Source organism: Telopea speciosissima, chromosome 6, assembly GCF_018873765.1.
Source record: "Telopea speciosissima isolate NSW1024214 ecotype Mountain lineage chromosome 6, Tspe_v1, whole genome shotgun sequence".
In the NCBI taxonomy this organism is placed as follows: Eukaryota; Viridiplantae; Streptophyta; class Magnoliopsida; order Proteales; family Proteaceae; genus Telopea; species Telopea speciosissima.
Window position 1 is genome coordinate 44,511,439 of NC_057921.1, and position 17,376 is coordinate 44,528,814.

The window sequence follows — 17,376 nt, forward strand, 5'->3', positions numbered from 1 at the left end:
AAATCGAAACCGTTTACCGAACTGAACTGTTTAATAAATGGTTCGGTTATGGTTTCAAAGTTGAGACCATTTAATTAAACAGTCTGAGCTGAGCCGAACCGATTACATCGAAACCAAACTGATTAACACCCTTAATAATATCTAGCACTTTGCCAATGTGCAAGATCAACATCCTCATTTGTATTCTCAATAAAAAGGTAGTATTTTATTAAAAGAAACTTAAACAATTACAAAAATCAAAACTTAGGAAAGAGGGCCTTTGAGACTTACTGAACAAAAAAATGCCAAAAACCCCCCAAAGCAATGAAGGCATATAATATAGTCCTATACAGAAAACCCCAAGAAAACCCATAGAGCAGAGTATAACTAAAATCCAATACAAATTGGTAAGATTAGCAAGCCTAGATTAAATTGTACCAATGCTACGCAAGACAATTGTCTCCACAGTTAGACCTGGTCCGAATCCTAACAGCACACCCCAATCAAACCCTTCTCCAGTTGTGGATTTTCCTTCCTTAAGAGACTTATTTCTCATCTCATCCAAAATGAACATCACAGTGGGGCTTGACATATTACCATATTCACTCAACACTTTTCTTGATGCCTTCAGTTTCTCCTCCTTCAAACCAAGGGTCGCTTCCATCAAGTCCAAAATTGCAGGTCCACCAGGGTGAGACACCCAAAAAATGGAGTTCCAATCACTAATGCCAATCTTGTTGAATGCTTCCTCCAAGCATTTTTCGATGTTCCCAGAAATAGTTTTTGCTACATCCTTGGATAAGCTTATTGAAAGACCCGTTTGACGCAAGTGACCTTCAACCATATCATCTGAGTCTGGGAGAATTCGAGTACCTGCTGAGAAAAGTTGGAACAGTGGGCTTTCAACTGATGTGTCAGGATCTGCACCAACTATTAAAGCTGCAGCGCCATCTGCGAAGATTGCTTGTCCAAGTAAGGTGTGGAAGTCGGTCTCAGTAGGTCCCTTGAAACCACTAACTGAGTTTAACTCCGAACAAACAACGAGGACACGAGCATCTTTATTATTCTCAGCAAGGTCTTTGGCAGCACGGAGGACACTGCCACCACCGTAGCAGCCTAGATGATACATCATCACACGTTTGACGGTCGGTGAAAGGCCAAGGAGCTTGATGAGTTGGAAGTCGGCACCAGGGGCATCAACACCAGAAATGGTAGTGAATACAATATGGGTAATCTTAGATTTGGGCTGCCCCCACTCATTGATGGCTTTTAAAGCTGCTTCTTTAGCCAACTTAGGAACCTCAACAATCATAATATCTTGGCGGGCATCAAGTGTTGGAGCCGTAGAGTTGTAGAAGTTGGGGTTCTTCTCCATAATTTCCTCTGTCATGTAGAGATGACGTTTTCTGATTGTTGATCTATCACAGATTCGCTTGACCTTCTCCTTCAGTTCAATCATGTGCTCACTCTTTGTGGATCTGAAGTAGAAATCTGGGAACTCAGACTGATAGACACAGTTGGATGGATTTGTTGTGCCAATGGCCAGTACTGTGGCTGGACCCTGTGAGCGCTGAGCTTCATAGATTTCTCCAACCGATCCCATTGCTTCTCTTGTTCTAAAATCGGGAATAGAGGAATGAATTAAGATAGAAGGGAAGGCTCTATATGTAGAAACTAGCAATGGATGATTTGATGAAATAGCAAGACAGATATGGTTGGGGATTTATAGAAGTCGGAAGCTTAGCTTATTGAATGGGACCCATTGGGTGATGCAATCATATTAGACTTGGAAGTAGCCTTTTTTTGAAACCCATTATTTCTTTGAAATTAAGTCAAAGAGGTTGTCCTTAAGAGTAATATGAGACTCCTTCATATTGACTTCTGTGGGTTACTAAATGGCATATGAGATAACCGAGAGAGAACGGAGTTTCCTATGAATGTTTGACTTGATAGCATTGTTTTGGTTCTGTATAAAAATAAAAATAAAAATAAAAAATGTTATCTACAGGCGCCTTGTTTGACCAATTTGTGGACATGGGTGAAAGTATCTACTACAGATCATATACTTCTTCCTTCCTAGCTTAATAGACTTAAGGGAAAAGGAACGCTGACTTGGCACTGCCTCTGATCCTTTCTGCCTTTCCAGGGGAAAACATAGGTCTTTTCGTGTTGGGCTGTGTCTGGGGTTTTGGATGCAAACACACGCCCAAGCACAGCATCAGTTAACGTTCTTTCTCCCTAAATGAAAAAATTAATTAAATTTTACATTCATATGTCTCACTGCTGTAATCGCCAAAGTTGAAAGGATGCATCCAAACTACTTTGATCTTCAATATCATCTCTACGGTAATACAAAAACAAAAAAACAAAAAGTTTTAAAATTCTTTATAGGGAAGCTGCAATTCATTTACAACAATTTCAAATCCTTGATGTTTACTTTTCATGCATCAATTCATGGTGATGGGGTCTATTAATTTGTAACTTTCTTGTTTTAGTTCTACCAAATCTCCAAGGCATGCCATTTGGTTTTTCTACATAGAATTTTTCAGGTAAAATTTTATGCCGAAACAAATGGGGTCTTAATTGTTTTTTTACTTGGACAATAGAGACCATGTATCCATCTCCTGCATGTGGGGGGTGCATCTAGGGGGTTCAGCTTGTCATTCCATTCGTTGGATTTGCAACGTGGCAAATGCATTCACCTAGAGATTCCTCTCTACGTACGTGGGCCTACATCAATCATCAATTTTATGACATCCCTTTTTTATTCTCGGTTGAAATTTTCTATCTCTAGAACTTTTTTTCTATCATATGACAATTCAATTTCACACATGGGCCATCTATTTGAATTGAGATCCCTTGCACATACACTTTAGGTGCCAACACCTATTCCACTTACTGTCATTTGAGGGTGAAGAGGGATATTTATGAAAACAAAATGGACAAGCATTGGCACATGAAGCATACGTTCAGATGAACATACACGTAAAGAATTGACCCCCCCCACCCCATATATTCATAATAACAAAATTTGAGTACCAACTGAACACACTTAAGAATTATGCTGTAAGGAAACGTTTCGTTTCTGAATAATGAGAATGTGTTTGATCGATAATCCTTATTTAGGAGCATTTCATGACATATTTTTTGGACTAAAAACATATTTGGAATGAGTATAACAATTTTTTTTTTCTTATATTTTATGCAAACTCATTTTTGACCCATTCCAAAATCATAATCCTCTTATCTAATATCATGCGTGTCTTACATACATTAGCTTGACCTATGTGTCATGTCCTCACCAATATAGTTACATTATGAAAATACGCTTAAGTACAAGTTAAAATACTTAAAGAAGCACACCAATGATGTGCAATGGAATGGTTTCATACGAGATCGTTTTATATAAAGAGGAGAGAGTGTGTCACGACCCAAACCCATAAGGGCTAAGATCAGTAATGTCATACCTTAAACCACTATCTCACAAATTTCATAAAAATAAAATCCATAATTTCCCATATGGACAAACACGATAGAAGACTTTCATAAATGGGGGCCGGAAATCCAAAATAAAGTCCATAGTCCATTAAATGTCTTTTTTTTTCCGGTAAACTAAGTCCATTAAATGTCCAAAGTATGTATGGTGGCTACAAATAAAAGCTAAACAAGTCTATTGCATGTGTCTCAAAACCATCTACTGAGATGGAATAAAATAAAACTTCAAACGGTATATATAAGATTTGTCTTCTAAAATCCACATAATCTTCTACCAATCCTTCGTTTACTGATCTTTAAGACAATTGGTGGAGTGAGTAATAAAGCCCAATGAGATAGCAACAAAGCACAAGCATGCTAGATAGGTAAAACACATAATATCATTCTTTTAAAACATAAGTGAAACATTTGGCATCAACCAAATGCATACAAAATTCTCATATGGGGAAGGTATTGGTTTTTTTTTTTTTTTTTTTTTGATAAGAACACTTCATTAACAGGAGAACAAAGTTCCCGAAGCATCAACGAACAACAAAGGGGAGATAAAAGGGGGAGGGGTTGAGAGCCAACGCATGGAGTGCTGGGAACCCGCAGCCGTAGAGGCAAGCAGATCAGCTACGCCGTTGGCCTCACGAAACACATGGACAAACTGAATAACATCAAAGAAAGAAAAAAGTGAATGACAGTCTGAGTTTATAGCTGAGATCCTCCAAGGTACCTCCCTGGTATGCCCATTAAGAAAATTGATGAGAAGGAGATTGTCACTTTCAATAATAACGTGTTTCAACTCGAGATGGAGTGCCAAAACATCGGTCTCCTAGCCGCTAAAGCTTCGGCCGCCAGTGCAGAATTCCATCCAATGCTATTAGAGGAATGCCAGACGTGCATTGCAGATTTGTGATTGAAGGTTGATTGCTTCAATCTCGTTGATTGCTTCAATCACGTGTTCTGTATATTCACACCATTAGCTCCTCTGTACATATCTCTTTAGCTGTATGTGATTGTCTAGGATTAGTTTACCCATTTAGTTGATTTAGTTCTTATTTTAGTTTTGTCTTTATCTCAGCCAAGTGTCATGGCTTGATTTGAGGAAGGGAATTATAGTAATTGTAAAGCTATAAATAGTCACTGTCTTCATCCTAACCAATACAAGGAAAAACACCATTAATCCAGTCTCTCCATCTTCATTCTATTTCGTTTCTTATCATGGTATCAAAGCAGAGGGCCTGAACCATTTTATTTAATTCATGGAGGGCTCTACAGTCTCTTCAGATCAGATAGTTTCTCAGCAAAATGACCCTTTCAAAAATCCTTATTCTCTTCACCATTCCGACAGCCCTACTGCTATCCTTGTCTCTCCACCTTTGAATGGAGACAACTATGGCACTTGGGTTCGTGCTATGAAGATGGCTTTAAGAGCCAAGAACAAGTTGGGGTTCGTCGATGGATCGATCCCAACACCTTCGCTTACATCCGCTGATTATGGTCAGTGGATCCGAGTCAACGACATGATCACGTCATGGCTGCTGCATTCCATCACTCCTGATCTCGCTACTAGCGTCATCTACGCTGAATCTGCTTCAGTCATTTGGCTTGATCTACAGAACCGTTTCTCTCAACCCAACACCACCAAAATCTATCAAATCAAACAAGCCATAGCTGACTTGAAGCAAGACAAGCTTTCGGTCTCAACCTATTTCACAAAGTTGAAGACACTCTGGGACGAATTGTCCTCATATGTATCCTTGCCAGAATGTAGTTGTGGTGCATCAAAGAGCTTGCTTGCTTTTCTACAGCAAGATCAAAGCATGAAGTTTCTTCAGGGTCTTCATGACTCTTTTGCTCCATTAAGAAGTCAGCTCCTTCTACAGGATCCTCTTCCGGCTGTTACGAAGATATATTCTTTAGCCTTGCAAGAGGAAAAGCAAAGAGAAATCACTGCTGGTCATTTTGAAAAGCCAGAAGTTTCTGCTCTTCTCTCACATAGAAATGCTCCATCATCATCCACTCAACGTGGACAAAAGAATCGTCCTCACTGTGAACACTGTAATATGGATGGCCACACCATCCAAACCTGCTACAAGATACATGGATATCCAAAGAAAGGGACTGGGACAGCCCACTGTGACCATTGTGATAGAGACGGTCACACTATCACCACATGTTATAAACTACATGGGTATCCACCAAAGAGAGGCAATATCAGTTCTACACAGCCTAAGGGCTTCCAGGCTATTGGATCTGCAGATACTCCAAACCAAACAACAATGGGTCATGGTAACTCTCCTCTTACGGCATCTCAATATGCCCAAATTCTTGCCATTCTACAGCAAGGTAGCAATTCTCAACCCTCTGTTCAACTAGCAGGTACAGCATTATCCTCTATTGTCACTTCAAACAATGAATGGGTCATAGACTCTGGTGCAAATGAACATATTTGTTCCCACTCAGATTCACTTAATTCCATTACAACTGTTTCTAATTCCCTTACTGTTCAATTACCCGATGGTTCACAAGTGCCCATTACCCATATTGGATCACAGCATTTTACATCTGATTTTTACCTTAATAATGTGCTACACGTCCCATCTTTCAAATTTAATTTGATGTCCATTTCCAAAGTTACAAAATCTTTAAATTGTTCAGTGACCTTTTTCCCTGACTCTTGTGTTTTTCAGGACCTGTCAACGAGGAACACGATTGGACTGGGACATGTTCGTGATGGGCTTTATTACCTTGATCGACCCACCAGCCTTTCTTCAGTCCAATCATCTCCTTTTGATATTTGGCACTGGAGGCTTGGTCACCTGTCATCTTCACGCTTACAACAAGTTGCGCAATCTGATCCTTCCATTGTTATTTCCAATTCTGATGTGTGTAATATTTGTCCGTTGGCCAAACACACACGGTCTCCCTTTCCCATTAGTTCTACTCATACCACCTCTCCTTTTGAACTGATACATTGTGATATTTGGGGCAAGTTTACCATTCCTAGTTTATCTGGATCTCATTATTTTTTAACCATAGTTGATGATTACACTCGTTGCACTTGGCTATACTTAATGAAATTCAAATCTGACACCAAAAATCTTTTGACTGCCTTCCTTGCCCTTGTCAACACACAATACAACTCTAGAGTAAAAATCATACGTAGTGACAATGGTACTGAATTTTTGGACAAGGATCTCCAGACTACCTTTCAGAGTCTTGGCATCGTCCATCAAACTAGTTGTGTTGGGACCCCACAACAAAATGGGGTGGTTGAACGTAAACACCGACATCTACTTGAGGTTGCCCGTGCCCTTCGCTTTCAGAGTCACCTACCCCTCAAATTTTGGGGGGAATGTGTTCTCACTGCTGCTTATCTCATAAACAAACTTCCAACCCCTACAATTTCTGGGAAAACACCTCATGAGATGCTCCTTCATACTAAACCATCATACGCACATTTACGGGTTTTTGGCTGTCTAGTGTTTGCTCACAACCACTCCCCCAATCGTCATAAGTTTGATCCTCGTTCTAAACCAGGAATTTTTGTGGGTTATCCATTTGGACAAAAGGGGTATCGTATTTATGACCTAGCAACCAACTCTGTGTATACTTCTCGTGATGTTATATTTCACGAAACTGTCTTTCCATTTCATGATGTATCTCCCATCACTGTGCATGGCTCACCGCCCACCTCTCCACCTGTGTTACCTGTTCCAATTGCTGATCATTTTGGCACACCATTTGACCTTCTTGATGCCACCTCACCGTCTCCAATGGCTGTTCCACCTCCCTCGGGTGACCCACCCTCACCTGCCCTACCATCACCGCCCACTGATACTCTCACCAACCCATCCCCATCTATTCCCCCTTCACCCCATGCCACCACGACACCACATGCAATTCAACCTGTTGACAACTCTCCCTGTTTACCACCACGCACTCGTCGCCCTCCTGGTTATCTTCAGGACTATCAATGTAATATTGTCCACACAGGTTCCTCGTCTACATCTGACCTCGATGCAGGGACTGTTCATCCCATCTCCAACTATTTATCATATCACCAGGTATCTCCTTCTCTCTCTGCTTTTCTTAGTTCTGTTGATTCTCATAATGAGCCTACCACTTTTGCACAAGCTGTCCAAGATCCACGCTGGAGAGATGCAATGGCCGCGGAAGTGGCTGCTCTCGAACGGAATGGCACATGGACTGTCACTACATTGCCACTGAATAAAAAGCCCATTGGCTGTAAATGGGTTTACAAGGTGAAATTCAAATCAGATGGAACAGTTGAGCGTTATAAAGCTCGTTTGGTTGCGAAAGGGTTCACCCAGACTGAGGGTTTGGATTATCATGAGACATTCGCACCAGTGGCTAAACTAACTACAGTTCGTTGCCTCTTAGCTATTGCTGCCATTAAATCCTGGTCACTTCATCAACTTGATGTCAATAATGCTTTTTTGCATGGGGACCTTCATGAGGAAGTTTACATGACCCTTCCACCAGGATACTGCAAACAAGGGGATGGTCGAGTTTGCCGTCTTCAAAAATCTCTCTACGGATTGAAACAAGCCAGTAGGAACTGGTATGCCAAGCTATCTATGGCATTGAGTGAGGCTGGGTACATCTCATCCACTGTTGATCACTCTCTCTTTAGAAAAACAGGTCCCTCCGGCTCCTCGTTTGTCCTTGTGTACGTCGATGATCTATTGATAACCGGGGATGACATTACAGAAATTACATCTTTGAAGCAACATTTGCATCGTCAATTTCAAATCAAAGATTTGGGGGACCTTCGATACTTCCTTGGAGTTGAAGTTGCAAAGACGGATCGGGGCATTTTTCTCTGTCAAAGAAAATATACATTGGACATCTTGGCCGATATGGGGATGACAGCTTGTCGACCGGCTCACACCCCCATGGAGCAACACCTGAAATTAAATCCGGATGATGGCGAATTATTACCCAATCCTTCCACATATCGGCGTCTCATTGGCCGCCTTATATATCTCAATTTTACACGGCCGGACATCAGCTATTCTGTTCAGGTTCTAAGCCAATTCATGCACGCTCCACGTCGTCCTCATCTTGATGCTGCGCTGCGTATATTACGTTACCTCAAAACAACCCCTGGTCACGGGATTTTTTTGTCCGCCCAAAGTTCTCTACAACTTCGAGCATATGCAGATTCTGACTGGGCCAGTTGCCCGTTCACTCGCCGTTCTACTACAGGATATTGCATCCTCCTTGGTGATAGTCCCATCTCCTGGCGTTCTAAGAAACAAAGCACAGTTTCTCGCTCTTCGGCAGAATCAGAGTATCGTGCCATGGCGCATGCTTCTGCAGAAATACAATGGCTGCTTTATCTCCTAATTGACTTAAGAATTCCCCACCATCCACCAGTGCCACTTTACTGTGATAATCAAGCAGCTTTGTATATTGCGGCCAACCCCGTCTTCCACGAACGAACCAAGCACATTGAGTTGGACTGTCACTTTATTCGTGAGAAGATTCAACGGGGCCTCATTCGCACAGCTCATCTTTCCACTACCAATCAACTAGCAGACGTATTTACCAAACCATTGGGCCATGCACGTTTCAAAGAACTTATTCGCAAGTTGGGTGGGTTGACATTTTTTCAACCCCCTCCCACTTGAGGGGGGGTATTAGAGGAATGCCAGACGTGCATTGGAGATTTGTGATTGAAGGTTGATTGCTTCAATCTCGTTGATTGCTTCAATCACGTGTTCTGTATATTCACACCATTAGCTCCTCTGTACATATCTCTTTAGCTGTATGTGATTGTCTAGGATTAGTTTACCCATTTAGTTGATTTAGTTTCTTATTTTAGTTTTGTCTTTATCTCAGCCAACTGTCATGGCTTGATTTGAGGAAGGGAATTATAGTAATTGTAAAGCTATAAATAGTCACTGTCTTCATCCTAACCAATACAAGGAAAAACACCATTAATCCAGTCTCTCCATCTTCATTCTATTTCGTTTCTTATCAAATGCCCTCCGAAAAGGCACAGATAAACTATGCGAAACTGTTGCGACAAACTCCACCTATGCCTGCATTTCCCGGATTACCCTTGTTGGCTCCATCAATATTAAATTTGAGAAAGGGTGTATGAAGCTGCCTCAATCCAATTAACCTGGTTGATCGTTGAGTGCGACAATGAAAGTGTTGGATCGCCTCCTTAGCTGCTGTATTAATGGCTCTGAGGAGGATGCCATTGGCGTTGAAAGGCTCCTGTCGGAAGGTGTAATCCCAATATCCGACCCACACATATCAGAGGATACTACATACAAGAGCCATTTTCAAAGTACTATCTCTGTTGGCAGTATTAAGGCCCTGTAGAATGGACCACAAGGCTCCAATTAAGGTGTGATTCTCAAAAAGATACTATAGTCCAGCTTGATTCCATATGGGAGATATGAGGGGGCATGTCAAAAATAAATGCTCTACTGACTGTCTTTGAGTTTGGCAAAGATTGCAGAAAGGACTGAGAATCTGCCCTCTGCTTAGAAGGATATCTGGAAGGGGGAGTTTGTTATGGAGTGTTTTCCATATAAGATGTTATATCTTAGGAATAGTTGGGAGGTGCCAAATTTTGAGCCATTTGCCCTGGGGTTGATGGAGAAGACCTTGGGTGGCGATGCTATAAGCCGAAGCAACTATGAAAGCTCCAGATGATGTTGCGGCCCAAATATACTGGTCCTCCATAGGGAAGTAAGGGATTAGTATAGACACAATCATCCATGCGACATCAGGTGGCCACCAATGGAATACTAAGTCCCATTTCCATGTGCTAGAAGGGGCATCAATAAGATCCTGCACCAATGTGGGAGCTTCTCTTTGCAGGGGGTATGGTACTGAAGAAGGAGGGAAACAAGGAATCCAAGAGTCCAGCCAAGGATTGATGGAACGTCCGTTGCCCAATCTGATGAAGAGACCACGGCGGATCAATTCCCTTGCCAAACATATAGATTTCCAGCCCCAAGATGCAGTGGGAGGACACCTGGCAGCAAAGAAATTAGAATTCGGGAAGTACTTGCTTTTCATGAGTCTCCCCCACAGAGAGGTTGGTGAAATGAACAATTCCCATGCTTTTTTAGCTAAAAGAGTCTGGTTCATGTTAGCCGATCGCTTGATGTTCAATCCTCCAAAGCGCTTCGGTTCACAGATAGTACTCCAAGCCACGGTAGGAACTGATTTTTTAATACCAGCGGACCAGTAAAAATTCCTGCTTATACCATCCAGTTCCTTGTGTATCGAAGCAGGTACCTGGAAGCATGACATCATGTATAATGGCATCACAGAGAGGGTAGATTGGACTAGGACCGCTTTACCCGCGAGTGAAAGAAATTGAAATTTCCACAGTTGAAGCTTTCCAGACACACGCGTGATTAGATTCGAACAATGGTTCTTGGTAATCTTCCCCTCAATGTACGGGATTCCCAGATAGGTATCAAGAACCGAGGTAGGACTTATTTGAAAATAATCTCGTAGCTATCTTTTGATGTTGGAATCCACGTTGGGGCTGAAATGTGCTCTAGTTTTGCTGATATTGATTGATTGACCAGAGAACCTACAATACTCTTGCAGCACCTCATCAAGCGCTCTAGCCTCTGCCATGGAAGCTTCACCGAACAAAATGAGATCATCAGCAAAGGCCATATGAGAAATTCTTTCTCCTCCATGCTGGATTTGAATACCGTGTATCTTTTTGTCCTGCATAACCAATGCAAGCTTTGTGGAGAGGACTTCTGCACAAAGCACAAAGAGATATGAAGATAGCGGGTCTCCTTGCCGAATACCTCTAGCTGGGTTGAAGAAAGGAAGAGGAGAACCGTTCAATAATATGCCAAGTTGAGTGCTCTCCACACAAAACATATCCCTCTTCACCCATTCTTGATCGAACCCGTATTGCAATAATGTTTCCTTGAGGAAAGTCCACTCCAGCCTATCATATGCCTTCTGCATATCGATCTTAAGAGAAAAGAATCCTTTACTTCCCCTTCTGTTCTTCTTGATTTTATGGAGGAGTTCGTGACTGATCAGCACATTATCTTGTATATGACATCCTTTGATAAAACCTTTTGGTTGAAAGAAATAATCTTGTGAAGAACCGGCCGCAGTCTGTTCACAGAAGTCGGGTATTCAACCTTGGGAATCAAAGATATGTAAGTGAGATTCATTTGAAGAGAAAAGGAGCCCGTTTGAAAAAAACTCTTGACACAAGTGGTGATGTCCTGTCCGATAACATCCCATGACTTATGATAGAACATGCCTGAGAATCCATCTAGACCAGGAGATTTGTTTGTTGGCATGGATCTCACTGTTTTATATATCTCCTCAGTAGTAACCAGTCTGGTAAGTACCCAATTATCTTAAGTGGAGACACGGTTACTGATTGGAACCAAATACTCAGTTGCATTGGGGAGGTGCTGTGAAAGAAAAATGTCCTTGTACACTCTCAAAAATTCCCTGCCAATGTCCACCTCTTCAGTAAGAGTAAGCCCACCTGCATTGATTGCTTTAATCACATTCCTAGCCCTTCTTTTGACCGTGGTGAGGTGAAAAAACTTGGTATTGCGGTCCCCGTGCACATACCAATTAGAGCGTGACTTTTGTTGCCACAGCAGCTCCTCCTGATGGTTCAATTTTCTCAATGTTGCAATATGATGTTTTTCAGTCAAGAACCACGCATCATCCCTCAAAGTAGGAGGAACCTGATAGAGTGTAGAGAGAATTCCATGAATTTCCTCTATCCTTCTAAAGATATTCCCTACACAGTTCTTATTCCAAAATTTCAAAGCTCTCTGTAGGTCCCTGAGTTTCGAGCAACACTTAAAAGATGCTGATCGCCTGTGCTGGGGTGAATTCTAATTAGATGCTACCACAATGTTGAAGTCCGGTTCAACCAACCACAGAGCCTCAAAGCGTAAGGGGCGCTTATTAGAGGGTTTAAAATCATCTGTATATAGAATAATCGCCCTATGATCTGATGAGGCAAGAAATTCTGATCGAACAACCGCTCGAGGATAAAGAGAGAACCAATCCGTATTGGAAAAGAATCGATCCAATTTAGCCTCAATTCTATTAGGTCCAATTTGCCTGTTGTTCCAGGTGTAAGGAAAACCTATGAGGGGAATTTCAGATAAACAGGTCGTGTTAACCAACTGGCCCAACTCACGTGTCTGTGATTGAGAAACAGGTCTGCGGCCTTGTTTATCCTCTAAAGATAAGTAAGAGTTCCAATCACCCACCAAGAGCCATGGATTCTGAACAAAATCAGTAAACTGGGCCAAAGTATCAAATTGAGTTGTCCTAACAACATCCAAACAATTCAAATAAACAAACGACATAGTCCAATTTTCATTACTTTCCACAAAATGTAAATTCACATGGATACACCATTCGGACTGCCATATCACATCCAGCTGAATTGCATTACACCACATCAACAGGATACCTCCCGCTTGATTAACTGCGGGGCTGCACACAAAGTTCTCATAGCCTACCGAACGACAAAAGGAATGAAAACGACTACTGGACTTCTTAGTTTTAGAAAGAAAGCATGCAAAAGGTCCAAATCTTTGTACAAGTGATCTAACTTCTCTCTTTATCGAGGGTTGACCAAGCCCACGACAGTTGAGTCCCATGAAGTTCATTTCTCACTGGGTGACCTAGTATGGCCAGTCACCGGTGCCTCAATGTCAAGAATCATAGCAGAACTGGAATCAACTTTAGCCTTCTTCGATGGTTCCTCGTCCCCACTTGGGAATAATTGCAGTGTGAGGGGATCATGATCTTCAATGAGGAGCGGCCTTTTCAGCGGCAAAATAGGATGAAGACCCCGACAAAAGGCTCACTCAACTCTGACAGCCTTGGCACTACCAGCTCTATTAAACATAGCCTTCAACTCCAATAGAGATAGAGGAACCTTATCCATGATCCAGCCCACTAGAGAGAACTGCAGGCTGTTTTTAGCATTCAACATACTGGATTCTGAAACTTGCACCGAAGGAATAGAGGTCTATCAGGCAGATCAAGCTTGGAGGCAAAGTCCGCGGCTAAGTGTTCAGCTAGAAGACTAGTACCAGCACCTTCACCTAGCAGAGGGAGAGTGGAGGACTGAGCTAAAGGATGCATTGTTGGAAGAAAGAACCAAACAAAACACAACTCAGTCACAGAATCATACACACTACAAAGGGGAAGGATAAGGACTATAGAGGATACTGTCCGTCGTCCACTTACACCCTTTAAATAGCAAAGCCCTTCAACAGGAAGATACCAGCTCCCACTCAACTTGTACCAAAGTGAACCATAGCCTTGATCATACCAGATAGAAGCTAAATAGATATCATGATGCATGCAAGTATCGATAAACAACGATAGGGGGTTGCAGTAATGAACAGTGATAAGAGTAAGGTGCTTGATGACCATGTACCAGAACAATCTCAGTTGGAATGACCAGAGAAGATAAAAACATGTAGTACAATGAATACACAAACTAGAGAGAAAGCAAAAACTCACCGCTAATAGGTTATGGAAAAGAACACCGCAGATGAACCATACCCTTATGCAGCTTCATGATCATTTCATTGGCCACCGTATAAAATCGCCATCCCCTAGAGGCCTAGATGTTAGGTGATGGCTGATGAGAAGCAAGTTGAGCAAAGATCCAGGTAGTGGCTCAAATAGAGAAACCGAGGAGAAACGAGATGAAGACTAGAGATTTAGTCGTTAGAACCGAGATTCCGGCTAAAGGAGAGGGAAAACCTTCCATAGGAAACTCCGCTTCACTCCATAGGAAACTCCTGAGGAAGGTATTGGTACACGGTAGATTCCATGTATCAATGCATTCAATAGGGGTGAGGGTTTTATGGTCATTTTGGATGACCATTTTTGTCCATCTGACAGTACTTCATACAGGCCGTGTATATGCACGATCGTGTATCAAAACTTCTGCCTTCTCATATCATAAAACATTACTGAAACATGTAAAGTCCATTGCTTCTACAAAGAAGACTGACTGCTACTGTGCACATAAATGACTTGAGGTATGCTGTCATTTGTCTACCTACGATGCGGTTCCATCATCAAATGGGGCCTACCATCGTCAAACAAAGTTCTCATTGGCTAGGCGGGTAAAACATATATTCTTATTGGGTTTCGATTTCCACATGTTGTATCTTGAACCGAACTGAAACCGGATCTAAAAATCAAAATCAAACCAATTGACACCCTTAGAACAAGCTTCCTTATTATTTATAATTAGGAATCTATTTGTACACGGGAGACTCTTCGATTGACTCCGTCAAATATGGGGTATAGGGCTGTTTATGTCATTTTTTATGGGTAGTTATGCCAAGTGATTACATTTACTACCCATTGTGCATAAAAACTTTGCCTTTATAATTTTAAGGGAATTGTTTCCTATTGAGGAAGCGTGATCCCTGTGCGTGCAAGGCCAATGAGATCGCATGCAAAAGCCTTAGGTGGGCAGTCATTTCCACCTTTCATGTGGTGAGATGGTCATTTCACCCCCTTTGATTGTTGTACCATATGTTGTTTGTAGGAAAGAATGTATTGTGAACTAAAAAGCACCCTCACATCACATGTACACACATGAATCACATGACATACCCACACATAATTATACACCATATATGTGGTGTGTTTGGCATCCGTACTAACTTTACCCTTGTTTTTAATTTGGTTTTGGGAAAAAGATGCCTACTTGGTCGTGTGGCCAATGTGATTCCTGCACTCAGACACAATACTGTCCTACCCTCAAAGAAAGGTGGAAATTCTGCCTAGGTCGATGTTTGCATCTGTACTCCCATTGGCCAGCGCGCATGCAAGCTCTAGAGGCCTAGATAGCATTCTCTGGCTAGTTAGTTTTTTAAAAGAGTTTTCCATGTGATAAAAATGTAAGGGTGCCAATTTTGGACCAGAATCGGCCCGTTAGGAATCAAAACCAGCCCACCCAATAGCTTATTGGTTCGGTTACGGATCTACCGATAAGTTATTGGTCCAGTACCGGATCTATCAATTAGGATTCGGTGAAGCCGGAACAACTTCACATCATAACCCTATATATTATATAATTCTTAAGACTCAAGGTCATGAGAGCTAAGGTCAAACCCTTTATTTTTTAGTATTTCAATTTTGACTGGTACAACTTGTCTTAGACTCTCATATACTATTTTACCAAAGATTTGGTTGTAAATTTAAAGATCCATTTGAGAATGCTAACTTAAGCACAGACCTTAAAGTAATCCTAACTTATGAGGGTGGTGATATTCCTACTTATTAATTAGGGTAAATTACATCCCCTCCCCTGTACTTTGCCTTGATTACACATTCCTCCCCTCAAATTTTCCCAATTACACCTGTATCCCAACAGTTTACAATAAATTATTATTATACACACATGCCGTTAACGTCAGCAAGTAAAGTCGTGACGTGGCTTAGTAATATTTTTTTTAATCCCCAAACTAATCTTGGGTCCATATAAGATGACTCTTTTACCCTTTTGATTAAAAATGATTCTTCTTCTTCTATGTGGGATTGCTGTATGAGATTAACAAGATTTCGGGGGTGATGCTTTCCACAAATGAGGGCAAAACGAATAGGCATTAAGGAGAGAGCTTTGAGTTGAACCACAATAGCTCATCAATTTCCATTTTTGGTAGACATCTTTATGTGAACCTTGTCGTCTTTCTTAAATGATGTAACTTTCTTATCCTTTAATATATTAGACTCTGTTTTCCATAAGGGGAATTTGAAGATATGCTTGTTGAAGTTTTTTACATAGGTTTCTAAGAGTAATATGAATCCTAGTTGCATGAGTTAGCATGATCTCCAATTCTCTTGTTTTGAAGCACTCATAGCTTTTGGAACTGAAGCACTTTGGCCATGATGATAAAGTTATGGACCTTCTAGACTAATCACTGACCTACTTGCTTACATACAGCCTCCTTTCTCCCTCCTAAAAGTTTTTATTTATTTTTTCCTTGGGATGCAGGGGGAAGAAAGAAGGGAAAATGAACAGAAAAAGAATAGTAATGCTGTTGGGAAAGATTGAAAGGACCATTCTGTTGCAAATTATGGTAGACTTAGTAATTGTTTTTGGATTTTTCCTTTTATTTGTTTCCAATTATGGATTACAATCAATTATAACCCATTGATTAAGTATATAAATAACAAAAATTATTAGTTTTATTAATTTTTTTATTGGATTCGAGTTGGTCTATTTGGTCGGTCTTATTGGTTCAATCGACACATTAAAAACAAAACCAAATCGATATCATTGGTTTATTTTTATTAGAATAGAAAAGGAATTCAATCGTTCCAATTTCAGTGTTTTTAGTTCACTTCAACCAAATTGACAACCCTAGTCATTGTGACATATTAGGGAGTGTGAACTATGTATAAGACAGTAATAAATTGCTAGTGTGGTACATTGTTAATTGCTATGAACAAGAGAAATACTGTCATTTATTGACAAAGTCAGAACTTGAAACAAATCATCAAACATCCACAAAAAAAGAAAATAACACCCCTGCATGATGTAGTAGCTCCAAATGAGGAACATAGGGCTGCTAAGGCCCATCAAGTTGGTACTCATCAACCCATATGAAGGAATTTGGGTGATCCTCTTGACATGGGCATAAACAAATTAACCTAACAGAGTATAGTTCTTTGGGATGCAAGCCATCCTCAATAATATCTAGCCCCTTTGCCAATGTGCTGGGTCGACATCCTCATTTGTATTCTCACTAAAAAGGTAGTATTTTATTAAAAGAAACTTAAACAATTACAAAAATCAAAACTTAGGAAAGAGGGCCTTTCATTCTTACTGAACAAAAGAATGGAAAAAACCACAAAGCAATGAAGGCA

At 41.0% G+C, this 17,376-nt stretch overlaps 2 protein-coding genes across 2 annotated transcripts; both read right to left on the reverse strand.

The window, feature by feature from the left end:
• Positions 1-368: 368 nt before the first annotated feature.
• LOC122663606 (chalcone synthase-like) lies at positions 369-1,597 on the reverse strand. The gene has a single exon (XM_043859206.1). The coding sequence runs from the start codon at positions 1,580-1,582 to the stop codon at positions 407-409; it is 1,176 nt and encodes a 391-aa protein (XP_043715141.1). The 5' UTR covers positions 1,583-1,597; the 3' UTR covers positions 369-406.
• Positions 1,598-11,855: 10,258 nt separating this feature from the next.
• On the reverse strand, positions 11,856-12,833 carry LOC122665789. Its single transcript, XM_043861925.1, has 2 exons — positions 12,394-12,833; positions 11,856-12,297 (listed from the first exon to the last, which is right to left on the reverse strand). The coding sequence occupies exons 1-2, from the start codon at positions 12,831-12,833 to the stop codon at positions 11,856-11,858; spliced, it is 882 nt and encodes a 293-aa protein (XP_043717860.1).
• Positions 12,834-17,376: the final 4,543 nt, after the last annotated feature.

Excerpts from the sequence above, each read along its gene's own strand:
- LOC122663606 (XM_043859206.1), bottom strand. The coding sequence starts at position 1,582 with ATGGGATCGGTTGGAGAAATCTATGAAGCTCAGCGCTCACAGGGTCCA.
- LOC122665789 (XM_043861925.1), bottom strand. The coding sequence starts at position 12,833 with ATGTCGTTTGTTTATTTGAATTGTTTGGATGTTGTTAGGACAACTCAA. Across the intron at positions 12,298-12,393 it reads TTACGCTTTGAGGCTCTGTG|GGACCTACAGAGAGCTTTGA; the intron begins GTTGGTTGAACC and ends CTCGAAACTCAG.